General features: G+C 37.6%; 1 protein-coding gene across 2 annotated transcripts in view; it reads left to right on the forward strand.

The window, feature by feature from the left end:
* The window catches only part of csnk1g2b (casein kinase 1, gamma 2b), a 32,073-nt gene that overhangs the window by 1,944 nt on the left and 6,596 nt on the right, over positions 1–23,533 (forward strand). For both annotated transcript variants that reach the window (XM_081349299.1, XM_081349298.1), the window contains exons 2-6: positions 2,810–3,586; positions 16,786–16,855; positions 21,717–21,865; positions 22,059–22,293; positions 22,569–22,654. In XM_081349299.1, the coding sequence (XP_081205425.1) occupies positions 3,362–3,586; positions 16,786–16,855; positions 21,717–21,865; positions 22,059–22,293; positions 22,569–22,654 (765 nt within the window). In that variant the 5' untranslated portion in view covers positions 2,810–3,361. The remainder of the gene's footprint in view (positions 1–2,809; positions 3,587–16,785; positions 16,856–21,716; positions 21,866–22,058; positions 22,294–22,568; positions 22,655–23,533) is intronic.

The following is a 23,533-nucleotide window of genomic DNA, read 5'->3' on the forward strand; positions in this document are numbered from 1 at the left end:
ATGTAGCTTCGACAGTGGGCAATTAAGATAAAGTGTTTGCTATAATGATTGATTTCATATTGAGAATTGATGTATACAAATTCAGTCCCTTTCATAAGGCGGTGTCCATCACCCCCTTTAACTGTTATGAAAGCTAAGCCGGCAGGATTGGTGATGCATTTATTTTGCTGAATGACAGGGCATAATTTTTCATAATTCTTTTTTGCTCAGGCTAAAGTATTAGTATTTCCTCAGGCTAGAAAAATGAGCCGTGCATTAATAATCTAATGCATTGAAGCTCTGATGCATTTGTCACTTGCTGAACAAACAGTGCCTTGGATGTTGAAATTAAGCAGTGAAAATCCCTCCCAAGTGTTAAAATGTTTTTTTGTTTTTTTTGCTGAGCTGATTGTATATTGCTCATCAGCTCTGGTATCCTTTTACAGCCAGTCAGGCAGCCATTGATCGTTTTAAGTGCATTTTCTGAAGGAAAGCATGACAGTCTTTCCAATAGTTCTTGCATTACCTGCTCCGAGTTTCTTTTCCATTTACATTAACAGCAGTGCTGACCCTGGATGGGAGAGGGGGTTGGTGTGCAGCAGAGATCTCTGACCTTCTACACCGCTTCCCCTCTCCATTATCAACCACACAGGTGTCGTCAAAATTCCTGTTGGAATTGGAAAATGATACGGGCACTGTTAGGCTTGTAATTCTCAACCGTTCTGTTCTCCACACTTTAAAAAAAATCCCATGCCTTGGAGGCAGACCAGCAAAATCTGTTAGTGTAGTGTCATAAACGCACTGGCTCTTGTTTCTTAGATTGCCAAAACTGTGACTGAGTGATTCTTTTTATTTTTTTCTAAATTAACATCCATTTGTTTCTCTTCATCCAGTGAGGATGCATTCGCATCATGTCTAGCATGCAATACTTTGTCTCTTGCTGTTATTGATTAGGTTTATTGGACCTTGAGGTAATCTGAAAATGGATTCCATGCACACTGAGGATCAGGATTATTGTCTGTGCTTAGGCCTGTCACGATAACAAATTTTGCTGGACGATAAATTGTCCAAGAAATTATCGCGATAAACGATAATATTGTCGTTCTGAGACCATTTTCATTTCATATAATTATAATGGCATAATAATGCAGGTACACCTTTTCAACGATCTATAAACTTTTATTTCTAAAGAATATTAAACATTGAAAACGGAAAACATTTTAAATATCCCAAAAAATGAACAAAACAACCAAAAACAATGAAAGCAATGGACTCTTAGTGTCTGTTAACAAAATAAATGTCTGTTAATAAATAAAATGAAACAAAATTGCACTTCAAAAAATATTAAACATTAGGCTTTAGACATTATTAAATAGTGATACATTCCATAACAGGCAAAACTGACAGTTAGGACCTTTGTAAACAAATAAAAAAAAGCCTCAACAAGCCATATCGCACAATTTTGCACTGTTACTCCTGTTACTTTGTCCTCCTGTTACTTTGTCAAGTGATTGTGTACTGTCGGGAAGGCATGCTACGCACTGAAAATACTTGGTTAGGATTAGGGGTGAGGAGTGCGTGCGTATTACACGCCATAAAGAGCGTATCATATGCACGCAAAAACTATTTTTGGCGTATAAATGGCACGAGAAATAACATTCGTGGTATAGATACGCATTTTCATGTGATCGGGCTCGCTGTCGCAACTCACAACTAGCGTCTTCTCTCTCTCCCGGCAGTAGCCGCAAACACTCCCGCCGGCGCTTTCCCATACAAAGACCATGTGACTGAGCGCCGCGGCGCCGCCTTCTCACACAAAGACCATGCAACTGACAACAAGAGGGTTCACTCCTCCTATACGCTAAAGAACCGAGCGAGAGTGGTCATCCAGTCTCTTTGGTAGAGAGAGAGAGACGAGGAAAACAAACAAGCATGCAAATGGAATTATCGCGGCCGGAAAAATTATCGAGCTCGTTTTTTTTTATCGTGCGATTAATCGACTTATCGACTATCGCGACAGGCCTATCTGTGCTTTATAATATCCTGTCATGCCTCTGTCCATCATTATGTTTCATGTTTATTTTTCTGATGGAGGACTCGCTTTAAAATGCTTTGAAAAAATCAGAATTTCTATCAAAATATTAAACTGAAAAATTTTGCAGACTTATAATATTTTAAGAAGTTTAATCGTAGCCTATAATTTTATTTATTTTATTTATCTTGCCATGAATATAGCCTTTGATGCTGATATGGCAATAAAAGAGAGTTAATTAATTAAAAATACATGGTTATAGTGTAGTGAAGGACTGCATGGTAAATATTAAGATTTCTGCCAAATAGTAAAGTGCGATTTTGTGAAGTTGTTATTGTAATGTTATAAGATGTTGAATTATATATTATGCTGTTGTTGTTGTTTTCCCCCAAGAATAGGCCTATAGCTTTTGATGTTCATATGGCTATACAATTAGTTTATTAATGCATTAAAATGCATGGTCATTCAGGATTAGTATCTTTGTTTTAAAGTGAGTGGAAGACTCGCTTTAAAATTGCATGGAAAACTTTAGAATTTAAACTGTATAATTTTATATTGTTTTATGTTTAAATGTATTTTATTGATGAATATAGCCTTTGATGCTGATATGGAAATAAAAAAGTATTAATTAAAAATGCATGGTCATTCAAATTTAACTTATAGTAGGAGCAAAAACATGAAATAATGCTCTGGTATGGCTCCATTTGAAGTTTAATGACTGGTATATCAAGAATGTGCATGATTGATTAATTTATTGATACTAATTTGTACTCTACTTCTCTTTTCAATGTCTTTCAGGTATCCAGAGAAAGTCGGACTAAACTTCTCGAACCTGTTACTCCTGGTTCTGTCTGAGTCTGCTTATAGCAGTGTTAGAACATGAAGAATGTTCACAGTATTAATCAAGACTGACTTCAAGGAAACCATGAGGAGCACAAGGGGACGTTCACTTGTTTGGTGCCACTAGCAGGAATAGTGTATGTCAGTGTTCAGGAGCGTGTGTGGGTGGATGTGTGAGTGCGTGCATGTGCGTCTGTATGTGTGCGTATGCTAGCATAACCTGCCTGCTTCAGGCAGTGACATGCTACTCTAAGGGCAACTGCACAGTAAAGGAGTCCCATCCACCGAAGGATTAATGCAAGGACGGCACTTTCGGTGATACCCACCACGTCTGCAGAAGACATCGATTTCTGCTCCTCAAAAATCACCAGTATATAGATACTTTTAAACCCCTTGACTCGTTTGGTCTTCTCTCCATCATCCCCACACGTTCCCTGGGGGTTGTTTTGAAACTTCTCTGTTTTGCATGGCAGGGGAGTAACCGTGGAGAGGCCAGGGTATCACAAGCTTATGGATTTTGAGAAGAGAGGTGGAAAGGTAGAGACAGAGGAAGGGAAAAGGATGTCGAAAGCAACTGGTAGTAGGACTGTACATGGGGGCCGGGGAACGACCAACTCTGGGGTCCTCATGGTCGGCCCTAACTTCAGAGTTGGGAAGAAGATTGGCTGTGGAAACTTCGGTGAACTACGGCTCGGGAAAAACCTATACACAAATGAATATGTGGCCATCAAATTGGTGAGTGCTGTTGTGAAAAAACACATATTTCCTATATTTATGGGTATTTTATAATATTTATACATTTTACAGATGTCCTCTTTTTAATGTAAAGCAAGAATTCATCTTAAATAGCCTTTTTGCTTCTGATTCAGCTTTTGATTCATGATGACTGTTTAAATATTACGCTAGGCAAGATTATTCAGAGTTTTGCCTCTAGATGACATTCATATTTAAGGTTCATGTAACTCTGTTATTACAATGGGTAGACCCTATTTTAAAAAGGTATGCTTTGCAATGCACATCCACAGCATCCTGGTAATGCACTGTTGATCAGTTGGTCCTCACACATTGTTACAAGTTACTTTTATGTAGCTAGTGTAACTTTAGAAAACTGATTTGTGTAGTAGCTAATGAGGAAAGCACACAGACAGTCTCTGTTCAACTTTCAGAATGTGCAATAAATCATTATGACTGTTCGTTGACGTTTACTCGATTTTTATTTCCTCTTAATGAGCAAATAAGACGTGTATTGATGGGTGGCATTATGGAGTTTTCATTTGCGAGAAAGATGATACCAATTATATTTTACGTTTTGCTAACTTTGGCTGGCTGTCAATGTAACGTAGAAAGTATTTTCTCCATGCAGAGAGGGAAATGGAAGTTAACCTAAAGTACGTTTTGGGCTGTTTCTGGGCCACTACGATAAATGCGAGCGAGTTTAGGGCTTCACTTCTAAACAGGCAGACCATTTATCCGTATGACACAGTAAAGTATTGACTGACCTTGTGGTGAGTGATCGTTATGACGTAACTCACACTCTCTGTGGGCTCAAATTGGCCTCTAAAACATGAGTAAACATGACAAGGTCCTTTGAGGAAATGGGTGTCCAAAATCCATTTTTATCACAGGGGTGCTTCTCTTAGATGTGAGAAGAGATTTTGCTGCCCCGGGGACTATCACAGAGAACTGGATTTCTTCAAATTTTCATTGACGTCATATCAGAAGCTCCTCTGACATGTTCAATTCATGCTACACCCAAACAGAAGCTCAAAGTCCAGTGCTATTTAAAGTCCATGTTGTGTTTTATTATTTGATGGGAGTTTTATAGGGATCATTTTAAGCTGTTGATGGGAGGTCTTCTGTTCTGGGAAATGACCGTCAAGTAACTTGGCACCATGAGAAAGGGATTGTCATAGATAGTGTGTGCACACTTAGTCGCCCTCCTCCCCGGATCCTCCAGTGAAGGATATGATTATCTTTGCATTAGTAACGTCAAAGGCTTCATTATCTTTGCATTGTTGCCTATCAAAGTGCTTTTTAACCGCTCAATGTGAAGTCAAGCACTGTAATTTTAGTGCTAAAATTATTTAGTATGATGATGCACCCATGCCACTGCGTTTCTCTCCACTGTTCCGGCTATAATATGGCTTGAATAGGGCTGCTCAGTATAGCTAATAAATAAAGCTCAATAATTTTAAGCCTTTTAATGATATGTATTTAATTATGCCTTTACTCACTCATACACATGTATTATCAAATAGTTGAATGTAATCACTAAAACAGTAAAACTAATTTCCCTTCTAATGCATTAAAATCTGTAGGCCTATACACTTTTTCAATTCAGGGTCTTGTTTGAATCCGATGGAATGTAAGCTTTTAAACAGTCATAACTTAATATTTTTCATCTAAAACCCTATTGTATCTAATCAGTAACTTCTCATTGAGTGAATGCACAAAACAGTTTTAAAGGTCTGAATGTAACCATGTTTTTACCATACTATTACTAAATTTACCCCCTTTTATTAATTTAGAAAAATGAGTTTCTTTTTCAAGAATGACAGCAAAAAGCAGTGAGCTGCAAGAAAATATATTTTTTATCAATATTTTAGATACATTTTATTTGAATATATCATTCATTTAAATTTGTAAGAACACATAGGCTAATATGATAATTACCAGTATGAACTCCATTGACTTTAATGGACTTCATTAAATTTATTTGAAAATTCTAACTCCCTCAAAACAGTCTATTATGAATTAATGAAACCTACATATTCTTTTTCTAACAAACCAAATCATCAATATTACTCTGAAATGTTTTCACACAAAATATAGGCTAGCCTATTCATTTTAATTGCATAAACTTTAAATTTCATATGAAAAAATTATAATGATAAACAACCTGCGTGTCCTTTTCATGTTGCAGTGGTTCATTATTCTTTTCTTCTTATTCTTTTCCAAACCGTGATTAAAAAAAATTCAGGATTATTTTGGTGAATAGAAAGTTCAAACCAGAATTTATATGAAATGCTTCTTTTAATAATGTAAAAGACTTTACTATCACTTCGGATAAATTTAAAGGGATAGTTCACCCAAAAATGAAAATTCTTGAATCATTTACTCACCCTCAAGTAGTTCCAAACTGGTATGAATTTCATAAAAGAAGATATTTTCAAGAATATTTGGGTAACCAAACAGTTGATGGGCCCCAGTGACTTTCATATTATGGAAAAAAAATACTATGGAAGTCAATGGGGTCCATCAGCTGTATGGTTACTGACATTCTTCACAATATGTTCTTTTGTGTTCAGCTGGGTGAACTATCCCTTTAAATGTATCAAAAATGATATTTAATGCAAGTATTAATTTCTTTAAAATTTTTTTAAAATTTTGATATTTCTGAATTTGTCTACTGAAGCAACCACGAGCAGAATGTTGCATTTTACCGAGCACCAAAACCTCAAGACACCAACAGTCCTCACCAGCTGCCTTCTGCTTATGTAATGAGTATACCACAAGTTTGTGCTGTCAGTTAAACATTCTCATGGCACACATTTGATATAAGTTGCAAATTAACTGCCTTAATTTTTCATATTTGCTGCTGCAGGTTGAGGATTAGCATGAAGTTTTGTTGGCTTTTAAATTTAACATAACCAACATTGATCAAATGCGTTGCCAATTGATAAGCGCTGAAAGGTTTCTAGAGTTTCTTTTTAGCTTGTACAGCCTAGTCTGTATATTTATTTATATATTTAGGCACATCTGCACCTGGAGCAAAGGTGAACTCCTGTGTCACTGTTTCCTAACATTTGAGAAAGAAAAGAGCCCAAAGTCAGGCTCTGCCCTCTGATGAAATAAATTACTAGAACAGCAAGAGTGGGAGAAGAAAAAAAAAGAAAGGAGGAGAGTTGGAGGAACAACAGTAGTTGGAAAGAGAATAAAGCTGATGAAAGGTTCTCTTTGTTCCCTGGTTCTTGTCGACACAGTGCTCCAGTCAGTCCATACTGAGAGGCTCACGAGGGACCCAGAACAGAGCGGAGGAGTGGAAACACCACATAGTTTCTCTCTCTTTCTCATACACACTTGTGCTGGGGATTCCAGTTGTGTAATACATGTATGACAGCTTCCAAACAGCTTTTGTAGTAATACAAGAGCTCTGGCTTGTTTGACCAGACATGTGTCCACAGATCTCGGTGTGTGATTTCTCTTTCTTTCTGCAATTGGAGTCCAGAGCCCCACCCATATACAGTCTCCTTCATTCTGCATTCTCATTCATCTATTTATCATTCAAGACCGGAAGCTTGTGGATGTGAGAAATGGGCATGTTAGCAGGAGGAACTAATAAATTGGCACAATCTCTAGGCAAGAAGTTTAGTTTTGTCATGGTGTCCATTAGCACTTGCTTAATAATGAAGCGCTAGATCTCTATTGCAGTGATTGACAGCTTCCGTCACATGATTGAAAGTAGCCAAGCTGCTCATAGAGAGTGTAACTCACACCTGAATGAGATATTCGTCCATCTAGGTGTATGTAATTTTATATCATGACAAGGCCATTGCAGCCCTCTATACTCATGCTTGAGTTGCTGTTGGCTAGTAATTTTTATTTTTTTTACTCGCCAGACTTTTTACATGGTATGCAAGAACAATGCAAAGGAAAATAAATCTTTATAAATATACATTTAAAACATTATTGAAGTTAAACAGTCTGTAATAAAATCATTACAAATAATCAAACTACAAGCAATACCACAAACACAGATCATAGATGCAAATGAAATAAACAGTGCTTTCAGGTTTCAGGTAGATAACACTGCATAATCGTCACTGTATAAATTAAATATTGATTAATCCTTATTACAAAAGGTATTCAGTCAAGAGCAGTGAGTGATTTTGTTGTGAGTCTTTTGTTGTTGGATTAACATTGATAAGAGACAGGAGCAGGAATATTTGGCTATTTCGGTTATTTTACTTTAAGACATAATGCACAATCCAATATACTGACACTGTTACACGTGTTGTCTTTCTCGACTCTTTACGTTCACTTACTAGGATATTCACCAAGACAGGCAGGTTGACAATTTTGTGTGAAATTGTCAGTTCAAGTGCAAGAAGACGTGTAAGAGAACTCAGTTCAGTATTTGTGTGCTGTCATAAGTAATATGTATATGACAGTACCAATCAGAGTTATTAAAGCATTGCTGTTTGAGCTGCATGAGCTGAAGCTAAAGATGACCACCAGTAAACTGAATCGCTTTACTACTGCGTTTAACTTGACCAATGCATATACACAAAATAAATATAATATTGCAACTTACAATTGGACAAAATGCTGCGAGTGCACATGCGAACTGTGCTAGTCATGAATGTCTAACTCTTATATGGATGCGCTTACACAGCTTTAACATATTATTTACTCTTTGATTTCTAGCATTTCGATCATGGATGTATCATGAGAGATTCTGCAATGAGTTGTCTGTAATGTCCTGACAGTAAGCAGAAGATTGATTTAATCAGAATAGATTAGGCCTGTCACATCTGCTCCTCAACTGCAGTGTGAATGACGGCCTGCTCTGGAATCCTCTCTCATTTCCCTCGGGCTGCTCGCACTAGTGACAGTGGTACCAGTCCGTGTATGAAGCTCTGCTGTTAGACCCCTGCAGCTGTTCTCCCTCCATCTGGGACTCTGAAATCTGAGCTGAAATCGAGGGGTTGAAGGAGGTGGACACAGACCAGCTGTTTCTGTCTTCTCCAGACTCCTCGACACCTTTGCCCATAATTACTTCAGACTGAAGGCCCTCGTTGTAACTATAGTATCATGCACTTCCGTTAGCTTCAAGTATTTGAGATAAACACATAATTTTGGTATTTGTACCAAATTATTTTTTAATTTGATATGAGTTTTACCTATTTGCTTTCTTAATGTTTTTGTTATTGTGTGAGGGTCATCAGTGCATGTTAGTCTAAAGACATTTTTTTATATATAATAGTTTGTCAAAATGTACTTTCTAAGATTTTGAAATGAGTTTTCTGCTGATAAATACTAATGGAGACTGCATGGCATTATTAACCTTTAATATCATCATGATCCAAACAAATCTATATTGATAAAAATACGGTTCTAATTAAAAAATCTAATTATGGAAGTGAAATGTTTAATTGTGTCTTTAATTGCTGACTTCACAAGCAGAGTTGCAGTGTCTCTTCTCAAAAAATACTTATTTTGCAACTTAAATAATTAGTAGAATTAGTGTAGGGCCACAGTAGTTTACTAGTCAATTATTTAGATTTGTTCTTTTTTCCTCACTGACTTGTTTTTGAGAATAAGTAGTTTTGTGCAAACTCTAATAAGATTTGGCAAGAGTGTCATGAAACATTACTGGAAATAATGTGCAGACTGTATATATTCATAGCATTCTTTTCTGAGGGCTGCTGGCTGTGCAAACTTCCTCCTTCAGCCCATGTCAGCAATTATGATGTATCCCCACCTGGCCTTTCTAACACCTCATCAGAACATACATAAATACACAATTGGCATTGCAGATGCTCCTTGGGGCCCAGACGTGCTAGTTAATTTAGTTTGCTGGCACATTTTGTCAATTTTGCTTTTGGACCTCCTCAAGCGTCTCTTTCTTGAATTCTTTACTTTTTGAGTCCACAAGATATAATTTCAGAGTTACCAAATTATTCCAGAAGATCAGCTCCTTGAAAATGTCAACATATGCAAACATTGAGGCTGGTTACCAGGGCGCAGATTACATGTAATCTCTGTCTTGAAGGTCATTATGTGGACAATCTCACAAATGATAGGGTATTTCAGAGCAATAGATGACTTAACTGCTGTGAAATCACTCCTCTGTGCAATGTTAACCTGTTTAGTCTTTGAAATAAAAAATATATTTTTAACGTGACATCTTGCAAATATACTCTTTGGAAGGTTAATAGACCCCAATTTCATGAGCCATCACCTATTATTGGCTAATTGCATAGCTATAAGATAATGTATAGGGCTGTCATTAACAATTATTTTGGTAATTGAGTAATCGGTTGATTTCGGTGAGTAATCGGATATATTTTTTGTGCTAATAAATGTAGGCCTAAGTGTATTTTAAATACATAACAACAATAACAACAGTGTAAAACGAAACGCTATGAAACACAAAGCGCACCAGACTTTATATGCTTTACCAAATGCATGTTATTGGAAACCCAAACAAACCCAATACTTTAGAGACTGAGTTTGTGTGGAGCTGCATTTACTGTGAACAGAGCTGCTCTGAGACGCATGTAACAAATGTAATTAAGGGTAGGGTATGTAATGTTGTTCATAAACACTTTTTGTTATACTGGTTGAAACTCTCTACACATCCTGATAGCAATCAATAATAGAAGTGGTCTAAATATTTAAAAATGTACATATATCTTCTAGGGGTGTAACAATACACTCTTGTCTCCAATCTCTCGATATAAATTGTGATGCTGAACTCTCGATACGATCATATCGCAATATTTTAAGCCAAAATAAAGAGAGTTTTATTTTATTATTATTACTTTATTATTTTCAGGACCCAAAAATACTCCCCCATTGCATTATTATACATTATATTCAACTTTATATATAGTATAGCCTAGTTTAATGTAGTAATATCACTTTCTCACGCTGTACTCAATGCAGGCATTCGTTGGATCTCTTACACAGACAAGCCGCGCATGCACAGACTCTCCCAGTACTCGCTATTTCCCACCTCTCCCACTATTAATGCACTATACAGTACATGTAAGAATAGACCATCTAAAACGCTTTGAATAATCTAATACTACTAAAAATAAATGTGATACGGTGATTTCAATTATGTTTGTGCTTTCACTTTGAGGAGTGCCGTTCCTTATGTGCTTCAGATGATCAATGCAATCAATCACAATTCTAATCGCAAGAAAGCGTGCCAAAATGACTATTGTAAATGGTTTTGGTAAATGGTTAGTTCATCCAAAAATGTAAATTCTGCATTAACTTACTTTCATGTTGTTTTCGCACGTGCAAGCATTTGAACTAGGGCTGGCCAAAAAAAATGATCACAATAAAATTTTTATATCGAGGTCTGATAATTATCATGATAAATGTCAAATCTTTATTTCTTTCAAGTTTAAAGGCAGATTTTTGCTCCTATGTGAAAGTTGTAGAAATTGTGTTTCTGTCAACACTATCAACACTAAAATGAATCTGCAGCAGTCAGGTGGTACAAGTCAGAGCTCTACAAGTTGTTTGTTCATTATTGTATTATTGTTGTGAATTGTAATATGTGCTTTGAAACAATCTACATTGTTAAAAGCACTATATAAATACTTTGACTTTGAGACGTTAGGTAATTTAACGCCTTCTCTCGTGACACTTTGCAGACTCTGCTCTTGTTGTGCGTGTTCATGTGTTTTGGAGGAGGCGTGGCTTTAGAGAGATGGGAGGGTGGGATCTTATACTTTCAAAGCTAACTTGTTAATGCTAGCCTCTCTGAAATTCCATACCCTACCTTTAATTAAAGCGCATAGAGGCTATTAAACTCCCAGCACAAATATTTAATTTAATCACAGCGTGAATTCACAATAGCACTATGCTATGTTATGATTTTTAAATTGTTTTAATATATCGTGCAGCCTTAGAAAACAGTCTTAATGCAGTTCGTGGATTCTCATTCTGTATTTATTTTTTGAGTACTCAAATTTATTAGAGGACTAATGACTGCCCTAATAATGTGCATTTCTTTATTCATCATAATACATCTCTCACTGAATGTATTTTTGTTAAAGTAATGCCTGTAGCCAGTGATACATTATCCTACATGCTAAGATGTACTAAAGTCCTCTAATGGAGCCGATGATATCATCGATTACAACTGACTGACAAGGATTAACACTGTTCAGCCTCTCACAGTCATTTTTTGGATTACATGTTTCATAATGGAATGGGTGTAAAGGCACAGAACGTCACATTAAAATGAGATCATGGACTCTTGAATTATTTCTGCGCAGTGGATTTATCATCTCTTGAGCTTTTTAATGACGTTAAAGCTTCAGTTTGTAGAAATGCTTTTCGTGGTTGTCCCCTCTCGCTTGCCTACAGTTAACTCATTTGGGGAGATTGTACATGCATACTTAAAGCTCAGCCAGTTGGAAAGTCGGAGAAGAAATGATACTGACCCGTTGATGTCATCGGTTACAGTACATAGATGGGCCGTTTATTTTATAATAATATAATCAAGTGTGGGTGAAATAATAAATAGTGGAATAAGTCAACATGGAATAAAATGTGACCTGTGCATTTAATTACTTGTTTCTGTTCTTATTATGAATGTTTAATGAGTAATTAATAAAAGTATTTTTAGTTAATGTCATCTCGCCCTCTTATTTTTCAATCACTCCTATCCTTTTAACATAGTTCGGACTACGATTCAATCAATTCCTGAAAAATAAAATCAGATTTTTTTGTTGAATATTCTATTACTCTTCTTCTCTACTTTAAAATTTCACGTTTGATTCAATTTGTTACTTTCTTTGTAATTATTTACGAAATTTACTTGCAATTTTCTACACCATTTTTTGTGTATTTGTTGGTTGAATTAGCATATACAAACACTTATATTTCCTACCTTTATTTAGTTTTGAATAGAGTAGTTTGCTGTTATTTGTTTGCACTCTGAGCATTTTCCTCCTAATATTTCCTACTAATATAATGCTCTTTGGGCATGTCTGTGGTTTTGGGTGGAGCTGTCCATTGGTGTTGGGACAGGGCCCTGAATTCTTGTATTTGCACAAGGCACTGTGCTCACATTAGGAACCTGTGCCAATGCCTTGGGCATCCTGTTTATAGCAGTGATTCATGATGATTCTCATTTGCATGAACAGTAACTGTGTGTCAAAAGTTTGCATGGAAATTCGCTAACTGCTTCAGATAATTTCCATCTCATTAAATAGAAAACTGAAGGTGAGGGCCTTTAGAACCTGTGTGAGGATATTCTCCGAGATTACATCATGGGTAGTCACTCATGATTGATTGATGGATTTATATTAAGATGCTTAAAGGGATAGTTTACCCAAAAATCTAAATTCTGTCATAATTTACTCACCCTCAAGTTGTTCCAAACCTGTATAAATTTCTTTCTTCTGCTGAACATAAAAGAAGATATTTGATATTGCAAAGACAATAGGTAACCAAAAGGTTTATGGGCACCATTGACTTCATAGTTAAAAAAAAAAAAAAAAACTATGGAAGTCAATGGGGCCCATCAACTGTTTGGTTACAGACAAAAGAAATGTATACAGGTTTGGAACAACTTGAGGGTGAGTAAATGATGACAGTATTTAAATTTTTGGGTGAACTATCCCTTTAATGTTTCACTTCAAGCTTCTTTAGATGTTTATCACATGCTTACATCTTTGAGTTATATCAATATTTTTTTTCCTTCACTTCCCCTTAACTGAGAGATTTGGATGGACATTCTGGTTTGCCTAATCTGTCCGATCCCTTCATATTCTTCCTGGAAAGAGCCGTGTGTGTGTGACCACGGTTACATCACAGCTCAACAGATGCAGCTCTGCCCCTGCTGTGTCTGCTCGTTTTCTGAGCAAGTAACATGAGCTGGATTGAACCATTAGAATCCAGAGCACAGAGTCCATTACTACTCTACTGATTTTACTTTCCAAATCCACAGTAAGCCTTTTTAAAGCGAACTTTTATTGCATTAAATTATTCAAAAGTAATAGTAAAGGCATTTTAATGTTACAAAAGATTTCTATTTCAATCAAATGTTGTTGTTTTGAACTTTCTATTCGTCAAAGAATCCTGAAAAAATAAAAAAGCAGTTTTCCAGATCAACATATTAGAATGATTTCTGAAGGATCCTGTAACACTGAAGACTGAAGATAAGGTTGCTGCAAATTCAGCTTTGTCTTCACAGGAATAAATTACATTTTAAATTAAAAATATTATATTATATTATATTATATTATATTATATTATATTATATTATATTATATTATATATTAACCAGAAGGAAGTTAATTTAGACAAAATTAAATATTTAAAAATGATTAATATTAAAGCTGCCGTCGGCAACTTTTTTTTGATCAAATTCAGTGAAATCGACACTATAATCCGACAGAATAACATAAATAAGGTGGTTTTAGAAAAAACCCGAGCTTCTAACTCCACCTGGAGCGTGTTATTTGTTTTGCAAAAATCCACCGCTCCCGTCTCATCGGGTCCAATCAGCGCAGGGGGGTGTGAGATATGACTGTCAATCACAGGTCGTGCACACGCCACAGATCCCCCCTCCCTCGCGCAGACGCGCACGCTACAATATCACATGCACACAACACGCCTGAAGTTCGCCTGAAGATTGTACGAAGCGTGATGGCGGAGAGAAAATCTACTAACAAGCTTCCAATTCCTCGGTTATTGCTATCTATGGATAGATTAGCCAGGGCAGCCTACCTCCGAGTCCATGGTGTTGATCGATGCTGAAGAGACGGACGCGTTCACAGAAAATCAGGTACACACGCACTGACGATGGGCGGGTGCTCGTTGGTAGTGGGGGAGGGGCATGAGAATTGTAAACATTCAAAATTTTGACTAAGTCCACTCAATCTGCCAGACTTGCCGACTGCAGCTTTAATATTAAAAAATGATATAATATCAAGCATCAACGTTACTTGATTGTTTTTCCAGATGTTTTTCATTCAAATGAACTTACAGTAATCTAATTGGATTGGAAGACCACATGGAGCTACCTGGGGTTAGAGTAGCCGAAATGACCAAAACTTATTTCACTTAAGTCATAACTGGCTATGTTTACATGAATATTCTACACAGTGGGCGTTTTGGGTCACACAACTGAGTTTAAAATTCAGATTTATGCATTACCAGCTCAAGAGCTTTAATGACAGCGCCATCGTTACACTATTAAGGTCATGTTTCTTGCCCTGGTCTTTGGTATGATTTGGTATGGTAGCACAACTGTGGTCAGGTGGATGCTACTAAACGCTGAGCTCTGGGCGTAAGCAGGCCCTGGAAGATCAAGAGGCCAGAGTCAGACTGCTGAACCCTGTAACATGACACCTGATTGAGGACTCGCTCAGTGGGTTCTGTTACAGACCATTAACCACTGGAAAGTTTTTTTCCAAGCAATCTCTCTTGACTTATATACAGGGTGCAGGGATGGATTCTTTATAACAAAGAAAATGTGGGAGGGTAACAGAAGACAATGGGCCCTATTTTAACGATCTGAAACGCAAGTATCAAACGCGAAACGCAAGTAACTTTGTGGGCGGATCTTACGCCAGACGCAAATCTAAAATGGGTTGGTCTGAAGTAGCTACGTTACTCATAGGTGTGGTTTGGGCGTAACGTGAAATAAACCAATCAGAGCGTCATCTCACATTCCCTTTAAAAGTAGGCGTGCTTGTTCCATGGGGGATTGCTATTATAACGGCGGATTTGCCAGGCGCACGCCAGGAGCGGTTCACAGCCGAGGAGACCGACGTTCTCGTCAGGGCCGTAAAAGACAGAGAAGTGACATTGTATGGGGATGGGAGAAACCCATCCAAATTAGCTTTGGTTAAACAGGCGTATAATAATTTTGGTAAATGTGTAAGCTAGATTTATGCCTATTTTTTTCACATCTTCATGGACAGTGGACACCACAATGATTTCCCTCTTGTGGAATATTTTTCCTTGTAATTATGTATGGTTTGCAGAAATGTCAACTGCTGCATCTGTGTAGATGAGAGAAGCAAAGTGTATGTGCATTGTGCACACGCTACATTATGGCCAAGCATGCGCCCTTAAAATAGCATCTGAATAATGCGCCACTGACTTTAGGCAAGGTTTTTCCTGGTCTGTGGTGGAGTTGTTTTCTGGAACTGCAAAATAGCACCAGGGAACGTTTGCGCCGGAACACGCCTCCTCTTTTCGCTGAAGTTCATTCCCTAATTTACCGATGTGCGTCTGTCGAGGGAAAAGTCCGCTGTGCGTCGGGTGCAAAATAGGAATGATACATGCGTCGGTGTACAAAGTCAATTCCGCTGGGTGCAAGATAGGGCCCTCTGTGTTAGTTTGGCTGTGAGAACTGATACAGTCTTGTTGTTGGTGTTTACTTCTCTTTCCCCCTCTCCTTTCAGTTTTCAGAGGAGCACATGTGCCATCTGTATTCTTACAGACTTGATGATTTATCTTAAATAATATGAACAAATAGCTGACGTGACATTTGTAATAACTTTCTGTATTGTACTTAGATTTACTTTCTCTGGATTATGTCCTGTCTGTCTATCCCTTATCTCATTTTATATATGGCTAATTTATTTACCAATTTGTTTAACTTATTCTTAAAAATAAAACTTTATTTATGGCCACATACACGATGCAACTAAATATTGCTATCACTTCTCTCCTGACTGCCACTACAGCCTACATTCACAGACTAAAATATTCACTATTCACTGATAATCTCCCTATCGAATGAGCTGTTAACCACTGCAACTTATTTAATGAGTTTGAATTCAAGATCTAAATCAGATAGCAAGCAGAGTTTGACAGCAGGCAGAGCTAGGGCAGATGTCACAATTTTCAGTGAAGACTGACTTAAATTTTGTTCTGTTCCTCATGCAAGGCTGTTGTAAGAATTCAGAGACTTATTTAAGATCTTGTGCATTAGTCACATAGACTACTTTTATGATACTTTTACTGTACTTGAACTGATAATTGAACTATAATGTATGTATAGAGATTTGCTCATTTAAATGTTGTCACTCCCAAAACTATACAAAATGCAAATGCAAAAAAGCTTCAGATTATTGTCATGTTTTTGTATGTTTATATTTGATATTCTCTGATAACTTTTCTATATTCCTCTAATGCCTAGTTTTTTTTTTTTTTTTCTTCTCTTTCAGGAGCCGATCAAATCCAGAGCACCTCAACTCCATTTGGAATATAGATTTTATAAACAGCTGGGAAATTCAGGTAAGCCTCACAGCCTTTCGAGAATCGTGTGATATATGGTTTATGAAAAGCGCCACCTCCTCATCCTGTGTGAGACTGATCATCGTTCAGTTGTTTGCTGAGAATCATGGGGGCGGCGATCTCCGACCTTTTGATGTGGCTTTTTCACCCATCAGCAGCAAGTGACAGTGAAAAAGAGGGTCTGAAATGGGATTGAGATTAAGGAGGTATAAAGTGATAGGTTACCCAGGGGAAGTCCACCATAAGAAGATGTTGTGTTCAAGTTCTTATTTATTGCGTAATGACTGAATGTGTCTCCTGCCCAGATTAGAATTTTTTTGTTTTTGTTTTATGAATGAGGTTATAATGGATTAAATCTGTGTGATTTGGCTGCTACTCCCTGCCATTTTTATTGTATTGTAATTACCATACATGTTGCGAAGCCAGAAGGCTGAACTTTGATCCTTTTAAGCCCTACAATGAAAAGGATGAGCAGCTTGAACAAATCCTTGGTGCATCCATCCATTTGATCACTGAACCGGATGGTTGACTGGCATGAAGTGCGGCTCTTATTCACAGCGACTCGTAGCCACCCTGCAATGCAATGATCTCATTCACCGAACGCCTGTCTCCACAGCCGGGATCTGATCTCCTGCCAGATCATCGGAGCCACTGCTGCCACCCCTGCAACATTAATAGCCAGTGAAAGTGCAGGCGTGCAGGGCAGGCCCGCTATATTTATATCTTCATGACTCCTCGTGGCTGGGTTGCCATTATCGAATGTCCAAGCACGTGACTGATTCCTCTCAAGAAGAAAGCCATATGTCCAGGATTGTGCAGAGAAAATAAACATGGCCAGCTATCATGTTTAACATTTCTTTTACTTTGCATGGAAACCTTGACCCTTAACTTTAGCTTTTCTTTTGCTTCACTTATGTGTCTTGCAGTTCAGTGAGCGTTAGATTATCCTCCCTCTCTGATGCCTTTTTGCTGGTGCGTGTAATTCATCCTGACCCTGGATCCAAGGCCTAAATCACAGGATACAGACCTGGGGCATAACAGAAAACCACTAGGCTCAAAATGTGAAGAGATTTTCAGCCCTTAAAGATAAATTAATCTTGAAAGTGGAAGGAATTTTTGTGCTGCTTTCTTATTTGTTCTAGAGAATTTATTATTATTTTGAAATGTAGTTTTAAGTTACTCAACCTGTGATTTTTCAATGTGAGACTGAATTTTACACAACTTCGCCTTCTGGTAATGCACATCCATCACTTCAAAGTGAACATCGCTTTCCAAAGCAAGCCAGCGGGGTCCAGTGATTCACAGTTGTGAAATCTGGATCTAAAGGTTATGAAGCCTGAGAGGAGATAACCAAACCAGACCTGCAGCTTTCCCAAAGAATCCTTTGAAAGGATCTGCCATTGTGAGACTCGTCTTAAGCCACCAGAGAGGCTCACTTAAACCTGCAGCTAAAGAAGAGTGTTAATTCTCTACTGTCCTGGAAAAAGAGTTCAGGTCATGTTAGGATACTTCTCTGGGTGTATTGCTCTTTCTAACTGCGCTCCATTAAGCTATATGATGTCACAATCTCACTTTTATCATAAATAGGATCTTTGCTTTGCCCATCAACAGTTTTGCACCTTAAATGTCACGCACTTCTATGCCTCTGTCAATTATTTAGAGCATGAGGCGTTTTAAAGTGCAATGGAGAAATTGCTGCTGCTGTGTTCGCTTGTGTAGCTTGTTTTAAATAGCTTGTGTTTAATGTTTAATTGCTATTGTGCTGCTGATTAAAGCTTTCGAGTTATTTTTAGCTGAGTTGCATTGTGTGACTGTGACTTGGTTAGTGGCTTTTCAATCGTTGCGTTCAATCTCTGACATTTGGGAAAAACAGGGTCACGGCACTCTCTGCAGTGCAGGCTGTGGATGTTTTATGCAGCAGGGCTGATAGCGCCAACCCTCTCATCTCCTGAATCACACTGGGACCTGCGCCACCCGGAACGATCACGTTTCAGTCCCTGATTCTTCTCCACTGTCCCGGTAATGGAATCAAGGCCTTGTTGTTCTCCTGCTGCATGCTGAATCTTTAATATGCAAGTATTCATTCGGGCATGTGTGCTAACTTTGACATTCCAGTGCGTCTGCGCTGAGAGGACGTGTTTGATGAACAATGAGTTGTGTTGTTTTCACTCAGGCTCTGTTAGTGATGTGAGCAAGTGGGTTTTGAAATGGTTGAAAATCTCCAGAAAATCTCCTTGTTGAACTCTACAAGGTAGAGCGGTAGTTGGTAAAAGGGTAAAACATTTTTTTTTTTTTACAATCGCTTCATCCAAAATCAAATACTTCCCTTTCCCTTTCATATAGTATGCAAAAAACAGTATGCCAAAAGAGTAGCATGTCCGAATACATAGTAATCGAAAACAGTTACCCAGTACCCAGATGACCTACTACTTCGACCAAGATTCTGAGGTGCATGTTCAATGGACACTTTACCATCCCATGAGGCCACGGGAGAGGATTTATAAATGGAAGTGAAGCGATGCAACTGACACTAGTAGGTCACATGACAGTAACAACATGGTGGATGTAGTACGTCAGAATTTCATTCATACTGGCCAGTGGCCGTATTCATACCATATAGAACATATTATTACATACACAGTATGCAATTTCAGATGCAACGAATAGCTTTGTTTGTTTGTTTATGCATTTATTTAGTTATGTGTGCTTTTATTCATATATTTAGTTTAGTTGTTGTTTTATTGTTTCTGCCCATTTTTAGATGACTTTTGCTGTCAATATTTAATATTGTACAACATTGTTGTGATGCCGAAATTGAATTGACAAAAAATATATTTTTTAGTTTTTAGGTTTATTTTAGGTTGATTATTATTAGCACTTTATCAGTTATCTGCCATAACATAACAATTACCACATTATTGGTATTACATTCCTAAATGAGACATTATAAGTGACTTGTGTCTACAACATTATCTAAATACTTTAATGGCCTTTGTATTTTCTACTTATCACAGGCCCCTCTGTTGTACAGTTCGTTTGTTTTGCGTACTGCATGGATAAAATGGACTGTGCTTCCTCTAATAGTTCTGCTTTCTGCCACTATGATAATTTTTCAAATTGTACATTTCTTTGGTATAATTTGAAACACTTTAAGAACTTGCGATGGCCTTGTTTACAATTCAAGGAGGTGTTCTAGCTGCGCATGGTTGTAATTTTCCTCCCTCTGATTGCCGAGTTGGCGTTGGGTTTAAAACCTTGGATCTGGTGCTTTGATGAGTCAGCTTCCTGGCTGCAGTCTTGCCATGGGCACATCCATCATTGCTGTGGTTTCCAAACAGATCCGGCTGGCTAAAGTGCAGGCAGGTGTGTGCGTGTGTTCGCCCCCCCCCCCCCCCCCCCCACCCGTGGGAATGACGTTTGCCGATCAGGTAAATCCTTCTATAATCCCCCCTGCAGCTGGGCTTTCCTAGGCTCGTTGTCTCAGTGTGTCTCATGTGCCTCTGCATCTGACCATTGGGCCAAAGAACACACACGTGGGATCTGGCACAGGCGACCTGGAATTGAATTGGAAACACTGGCAGTGGGGAGCAGTTAAGAACTGTTTGTCCTTGAGGTCTTGTTTTGTAGAGTCACAGCTTTTTTTGGGACAGCATAAAAAAAAAAACTAATTCTGCACAGCACCTGTTATTTGTACCAGACTATTTGCTTTGGTCTGTAAAAATACATTTTAAGTAGTGATTTATTTTTGTGTGCTACATGGTGCTAGGGGTGGATGATCTAAACAAAATTTTATAGCACAGTATTATTGTTATTAATAAATATATTGAAATATTGTTAATTTGTTTATTCTAATATTTGAGTATAATTTAGATTTTTTATTTTTTTTTTACATATTCACACATTTGAGGAATTTTCTCTATTTTAATGCCTTTTATTATTTATTTTGACATTTTATTTAAATTTTAAGTTATTTATTTAAATATATCTGCCTGACATCACTAATTTCAACCCAAGAAAAAAATATATAGCCTAGGCTTCTCTCTTTTTAGTTGAATTTTTTTTGCAAACCTGCCCTTCACTCCCTCAAACTTCACTGGGAAGTTTTGCTGACTATACAATTACTAGATAAAAATGAGTGGTTGGCCCAATAAATTTTTTTTTAATTTCTGAATTCATTTACTCTGTACTATCACCTCTATCTCCATGTTTAATAGCGGCAGCAGGTAAGAAAGTTTGATCATGTTAGCGGCACTATCCAAGGGTATGCAACCTTTTTTTCTTTAATATACAAGCTCTTTGCTCTTTGATTGAACGGCCATAAAAGCACAGTTTTGCATAATGGCTGTAGAAATTGAAAATGTACACCAACACATGTAGCTTCAGCCAGTATATCACCCACCCCTACTGTGCTATATACCACTTGAAGCCTCAATGGAAGCAAAACAGTTCTGTTGAATGATGTTCAAGTCATCCTTGCAGAGTCATGCCCATAGTCTGTGTTTTGAGGACTTAATGTGGGAGAGAATGTGTGCACGGGATAGATCAGATGTTTTACAGTCCTCTGTAAACTCGGTGAGCATAAGATAGTCGTTGCTTTAATGAATGCATGATGCTCTCCCAGGGCTTGTTAGTCATGTTTTGTTCGAGGTGTTGTCATTATGGGTCTTGTCAGAGATGGTGTCCTCTACTGGCTGTGAACAGCAGGCTAAACATTTGGTGGTGTTAAGAAAATAATACAAAACTGTTTCCCTAAAGGACAAAAGCTTATTAAATGTGATTGTTTGGTGCAAATTCTAAGTTTGAGAAGTGAGATTCTGTTTCCATTTCACTGGGTTGTTAAACGATCATTTTGTCTTTGCAGAGGGAGTTCCTCAGGTCTTCTACTTCGGGCCTTGCGGGAAGTACAACGCTATGGTTCTGGAACTGCTTGGGCCCAGTCTGGAGGACCTGTTTGACCTCTGCGACCGCACTTTCTCCCTCAAGACCGTCCTAATGATAGCTATTCAACTGGTAAGCATCTGGTCAGAGAGCCAGTAAGCCTCTTTCAGCAATTTTGGCTTATCACATACATTTAGGATTTCTTTTGGCTGTTTTATAAATGATTTCTAGGAATCGTTTAGCTCTGTCATGTTTTTGTGGTATATTTTTTTTTATGTTTTTTGGTGCAGAATGTCCTCAACCACAATCCTCCTTGTTTTTTCAGATAACACGGATGGAGTTTGTTCACACACGGAGCTTGATATATCGAGACGTCAAGCCAGAGAATTTTTTGGTGGGGCGGCCGGGGTCCAAGAGGCAGCACACCATTCATATCATCGACTTCGGGCTTGCCAAAGAATACATAGACCCCGAGACCAAAAAACACATCCCATACCGAGAGCATAAGAGCCTGACTGGCACTGCCCGATATATGAGTATAAACACACATTTGGGAAAAGGTATGCATGCACTTTAAACTCGCATGATCTCCTTTCCTTTTCCTAAGTTCATTTTCTGGATGTCTTTTTAAAACTGATTTCTGACGGGGGGAAATAATAAAATCACCAACCCACCTTAAAGAACGTACATAATTTCACTTTCCTGAGTGACTCATATTTATGTAACCCTCTTAATCATGAAGTTTTAAATATATCCGTCTCATATAACAGTGAAAATTTACCTGTTGCATCCATCAGTGTGACATATAACAGTTGTTGTTTTTCTTCCCCCTCAGAACAAAGCAGAAGGGATGACCTAGAAGCACTGGGCCATATGTTTATGTACTTTCTAAGAGGCAGTTTGCCATGGCAGGGCTTGAAGGTTTGTACTTTCTACCTCCTAACAGTTTGTTCATCATTTCTTGAGATGGTTTCTCTATTTTCATATCTTTACCTCATGATGGAGTAGGGCTGCTCGATTATGGCAAAAACCTTCATCATTAAGATCATAAAGGATTATTTTTGGTCTGTATTGAAATCACGATTATTTAACACGATTATTAGTAGGCAATGTGATAAGTCTTTTTCAGATACTTATAAACTAATAGCCTACTAGGTTAACTAATAAATAAACAATTACATAAGACAAGTAAAAAGTCAGTAATACAACAAGAACAAAGAAACTAATTACAAACAAATTGGACAAATAAAAGCAATGAAAATACAAATTAAATAAACTGTGTATGGTTTAAGGAAGATGTACAAAGTCTTATTCAGATAAGTAATAGCCGACAACAAAAAATAATCAGATTTGCTGTACACTTTAAATATAGATTAATCCTTATTAAAGCTACTTAAGTTTACATAAATACTCTCCAAAAAGGCATTTTGACATAAGGTGTGTACACGTTTAGGCGCAAATCCGAAGCCCATTTGCTTATCGGCATTCAGATCCGACTCGGAGCGCACTCACAGAAAGCCGCCTGGGAAACAGTGTCTCTTTTGCAGCTTAATTCGCTTTTAATAACACTGTTTAATATCAAACACGTCCCGCTGTTTAGCAACAGTAGACTGCATTTTACAACACACTTATTTGGCTCATATAGATGTTAATTTTGGGCTTTTAGGGAGGAACGAAAGCGCACCTCTGTGAAGGAAAGGAAGGTGCGCTGGACTGAATGCAATAATCATTTTACCTCGATTATCTTGTTTTCATAATCGTTGGAAGCCAAAATCGAAATTGGAAATCAATTACGATTAT

This window comes from Scardinius erythrophthalmus, assembly GCF_964197995.2.
Source record: "Scardinius erythrophthalmus genome assembly, chromosome: 20".
In the NCBI taxonomy this organism is placed as follows: Eukaryota; Metazoa; Chordata; class Actinopteri; order Cypriniformes; family Leuciscidae; genus Scardinius; species Scardinius erythrophthalmus.